Source organism: Macrobrachium nipponense, chromosome 5 (genome assembly GCF_015104395.2).
Source record: "Macrobrachium nipponense isolate FS-2020 chromosome 5, ASM1510439v2, whole genome shotgun sequence".
Lineage (NCBI taxonomy): Eukaryota > Metazoa > Arthropoda > Malacostraca > Decapoda > Palaemonidae > Macrobrachium > Macrobrachium nipponense.
Genome location: NC_061107.1, coordinates 54,579,572 through 54,584,571, shown reverse-complemented (window position 1 = coordinate 54,584,571; position 5,000 = coordinate 54,579,572). Strand labels below are relative to the sequence as shown.

Below are 5,000 nucleotides of genomic sequence, written 5' to 3'. Positions count from 1 at the left end.
ATCACTACAATATCATCAGATATAATTTCATTATAAATATTACTTTAGACATCCGATACTTCTTTTATCACGACTCATTCCGTTCTGCAAACTTCACACAGCCAGTTTTAATTTCAGGAGGTAGCCACTTTACTGACACCTGTGTGTGTTACACGAGGTAACTGCTGAACTATCCATCATCAGCCTCTCCTATAATGTTATGATTTTGTTGAAGGAAGAAAAGCATATGGCAGAGTAAACCGCTTGAAACCGATCTTGAGCTTCATCAAAGAGGTACACCCTATCGCTGGTTATCCGGGAGGCAATTTTGTGTCAAATGGAGTAACAATTTATCAAACAAATTCGTCTCCTCCAACGGATTTCGTGAAGGTAGCGTTCTTTCAACATATCTCTCCACTACAGACACATGCGCTGGACATAATCAAACCGGACTCGCTCCAATCAGCTGTGCTACCTGCAGAACATGAACAACCTCTGCTATGCCGATGACATAGTTGTGATTCGCCGTCGGTAGCTAATTAACATCACCCCTAAACGGAATTCGCCTCTAAATTCCCGTATTTAGGCTACATAAGGAACCTCAGAATACAGCAGCTGATGACAAACAACAACGACGTCAGTTCTCTACTATTGGCAACAGATTCAGTATCAAGGTGAAAGATTTATACAAATGACATGAATGAAGTATATGTTTAGAAGGGATGTTTTGTTTAGCTCATCATTTCAAGCCCCAACCCTTTACTTTGTCCTAGTCACCGCCAAGCGTAGTTTTTTTTCTTTCTGAATATTTTGGTTGAGAAAGTAACATAAATTATACGCCATAAGGTCTTTGGTAGCAATTTCACCTACACTTCAAGTTTATTAATAGAATTTCATCTACATTCAATTCTGTTAGAAGAATTCCACATGCGCTTATTTTCATTGGTAGAATTCCACATGCACTTATTTTTTTTAGCAGAATTTCACCTTTATTTATTTATATTATGTAGTAGAGTCTCACCTACGCTTATTTTTATCAATAGAAACTCACCTACACTTATTTCTTTATAAGGAGAATTCAGAGGTAAACGTCACTGATCTTGTTCGTGCTGCACATCTGATATGAAATCTTTCCGAACATTTTATATTCTGTAGCTAATTAACATCATGAGACATCATACATCCATCAGTAGTAACTAGTATTTAACAAACAAATTCTAATTACTGAGGGATTGTTTTAATCGGTAACACCTATCTCCTGTTGTCGTTTCTTCAAAGAGACTTACGAAAGTCTACAAACATCAATATCAGTAAACATAAAAAAAAATAATGACCCAGACTTGCAGGTGTTTCTTTTAACGAGACAGCAATTACGAAGAATTTCTGGAACTTATTACAAAGCGGTACGAAAGCCTTTGGTTTCTGTGAAAAAGAAAAGAAAAATATTTACCGAGAGAGAAGAGACGCCTACGGTAAATGCGTGTGAGTAGTAATTGTTCGCCCCGGCTCCCTTTTCTTTAGGCTAGTTACCTAGAACGGCCAAAAATCTGCGTCTTCTTCAACGCAAGTCTTTCTCCTGGAAGTTTTATTTGATTATCATTATTATAATATTTCCAAAGACTTTTCTTCATGCAGCATTACGACCTTATACACAAAACTACATTAGCATTTTCAGCAACATATTTTTTTTCCTTCGGTGATTTTCGATGCAAACATTTTTAAAGAAAGCAGCATCGCCTGTCTATTGTACTATCTTCTAGAAGTGACAAAGGTTCTGGAGTTCCACCTTGTGGAACGACAAACAAGACTGATTTACACACTGAAGACACCGTCAAGAAGTTTCTGTTACCGATGACTGAAGGCATGTTAATGAAGTCATGAACATAGATGCCAGTAAACTAGCTTATTTTAGCCTCCCTATGGATGGAACCAGTGGTGTAACTATGAGGGGTGGGGTTGGGGGGTTTCGCCCCGGGCGGCGCTGTCCGGGGGGCCGGCACTCTGACATCTTTTGAGCAGGTCTGGTCTGGCATAATTCTAGATTTTCTAGCATATTTGAGCTTGTACAGTTCAATCAACAGTTCAACTTTGATATCTGTGTTGCAAATATTGTCATAGTGTTGAGATTGTTCGTTTCAGTCGAAAGAAGTGTTGCCAGTTGCGAGAGAAGCTTCTCCAAGTTAAAACTAATCAGAACTTTCTAAAAGCAACTATGAGTCAGCTCAGATTATTAAACCTCGCGATATTGTCAACAGAACATGACATTACTAATCAACTGGACTTTGGTGTAGTTATTAGTGAATTCACTTCTAACAAAGCTCGTATGGTTCTGTTGTAAATCTCATTTGTTGTTTTTGTTTTAGCTTTATGAAATAGATTAAATGATTGAGATGTTAAGGCTTAAAATGTGCTTTTAATTTTCACAACTTTAGTACTTTTAAGCACGGGAATGGTGCGGCACTTTCAGAGTCGGAACATTACCAGAAACAAGAAAGAGCTCATTAATATTCTAACGACCCTCACTCGGAAGACTGACATGAATCTACAGCTGACATTCCATGTTGATCAGGAAGAGCACATATAACCAAGTTTCTGTTGTTTGCAATGGAGCCACTTAATTAACAAGATGCCTCCTGATCAAGGCATCATCCGGCAAATACTTTTTGGCGAGGAGGTCATCATAATAGATTCATCACTACTGAGGATGCAAATGATTCCATCAGGGTAGTTCCTAAATACTCTTGGGTTGCAATATAGGATTTAGGCCAACAGCCAACGGCACTGGGACCTATAATAACAGCCCTGAAAGGGAAATTGACAGTAAGAAGGTTTGAGAGAGGTAACAGGAGGAAATCGTCTCTGTTGCACTGTGAAACAATTGTTGGAGAAGGTGGAGTGTCAGAGGGAAGAGAGAATATGAACGGATGTACAGAAAAAGGATTGAAAGAGGATGCATGCACCCAAGGGCCGAAGGGCCGCTGAAAATCACCTTAAGTAATATCTACGGTGCACCACGTGAGGTACACTGAAGGCACTACCCCCAACCCCCTTGAAACAGAATTTCATATCAATTACAGGCAAAATTCCCCCGACCGTCATTAAAAAGCCAAGTATGCGTAATGCTACGTCACCTGAATGAGGAACTCCACTGTAAGCCTCTTTATAAACATAACGATCTCCTATAGAGCTATCAGGTCATACTGATAAGCACAGCACTGAAGGTCAAGAAAACCAGCCCCACGCCCTTTCATATTTCTCTTATTCAAACGAATTCTGTCTGACATCGCTGTGAAGGATTTTCATCAGCGCTGGAAAGTTCTGGCCATTTTCCATGAAATTCGCATTGTTTATGACTCCCCTGTCCCCGTTACTGTTTTCAGAGCCTTCATCTCTCGGGGAAACTTCTCGTTTCTAAAGGCATCACCTGCTCCATTTGGTCGATGTCGTTAGTACCTACTGTCCAGCACCACATCATTTTCATTTCAAAGTATATGAAAATTTGAAAACAACATTAATAAGAAAATACTTGCGAAAACTTGGAACCTTACGTAGGAGATCCCTATACGGTAAATCGAAGTACCTTTTGGTTGTTAATACCCACTCTGGTTTTACTGAATAAAAAGGTTTTTGTGCTTTTTGCAACGCACATTCAGCAAAATATTTGGGGCATTTAATTTTTCTGATGTTAAAAATAGTTTGCTGAATGTGCTTTGCAAAAAGCACATGAAAACCTTTTATTCAGTAAATATCAGAGTGGCTTTTAGAGGCTTAAACGTATTTAATTTGCCATATAGTGATCTCCAACGTAGGGTTCTAAGTTATTGCAAAACTTATAATATTAATAATGTTCTTTTTAAATCTTCGAATACCTTGAAGAAAATACTAATAAGGAATTCTTCCGGAGTTCCCAGGGCTGCATTGACGGGGTTTCTTGCATGAATTGCAAGTGTTTTCATATAGGATAATCTGGGAAGGGACTGGAGACATGAATTAAACAACACAGATATAGTGTGAGAACGGGACAACTATCGAGTATTTTATTTTTACACATTAATCATTTTAATCATGTGATTCATTGTAAAAATATAACTCGCAGAAATGTTACTGAATCTGTTTTGATTAAATGTCACGGTGACACTGAATGAAAGGTAAGGTAAGTAAAAACTAGACAATTAAAGAGATTTGTAAGATTTTTTCTTTTCAATCACCTGTTGAGCTGTTCTGTACCTGCTGTAATGTAATGGTTCTGATTGGACTTTGAATACTTGTGCTTCCAGTTTTCAGCTTTCCTCGAAACTGTGTTGAAGTAACACGAAAGCGGTTGGTACTCCTTTTAATTTTCCTTTTATATATATATATATACTATATATATATATATATATATATAATATATATATATATGTGTGTGTGTGTGTGTGTGTGTGTGTGTGTGTGTGTGTGTGTGTGTGTGTGTGTGTGTATTTGTTTGTAATGTGAGTATGTAAATGTTCACTCACATCGAAATTTGCATATAAGAGAAAGCTGAAGCATACCTTTGGGAGATTCTGAGAGTGCGTGTGAAGTGTCTACACTTTCATGAATTTTAATTTTCACAGCCAAGTGTGTTTCACGAAAATAAATACAATACGTTTGATGTAAATTATGTAAATCATACATTTATGCATTAAGACTTAGATATATCCTGCATAAACGATCTGCGTTTCTGTTGAGGCAGCAGAATCCTGAAGCAACTTACGTAGAAGGGAATGAATCCTTTCTTCAGATCTTCCTCGACAGCCTTCCGCAACTGGGGTCCTCGCATTCCAAACTGCTCATCTGATGGAACCTTCCTCATCTCGACGCCCGCCAGCATCCCTGCTCTCTCTACCGATGAATGGGCTTGGTCTACAAAATGGAATAAGAAAAATGAAACATTCATCCTCGTCACTAGGACTTTTGAGTGGGCTATACCTCGATCACTGAACAAGCTGCGCCTAAAATACAAAAACAAACATAACCAAATTGGTCACTGTATTCATTTT

The 5,000-nt window shown here is 38.2% G+C and overlaps 1 protein-coding gene across 2 annotated transcripts in view; it reads right to left on the bottom strand.

The window, feature by feature from the left end:
* Window positions 1-5,000, bottom strand: part of LOC135215335 (aromatic-L-amino-acid decarboxylase-like) — a 122,877-nt gene that overhangs the window by 63,425 nt on the left and 54,452 nt on the right. For both annotated transcript variants that reach the window (XM_064249895.1, XM_064249896.1), the window contains one exon: window positions 4,715-4,863. In XM_064249895.1, coding sequence (XP_064105965.1) covers window positions 4,715-4,863 — 149 coding nt within the window. The remainder of the gene's footprint in view (window positions 1-4,714; window positions 4,864-5,000) is intronic.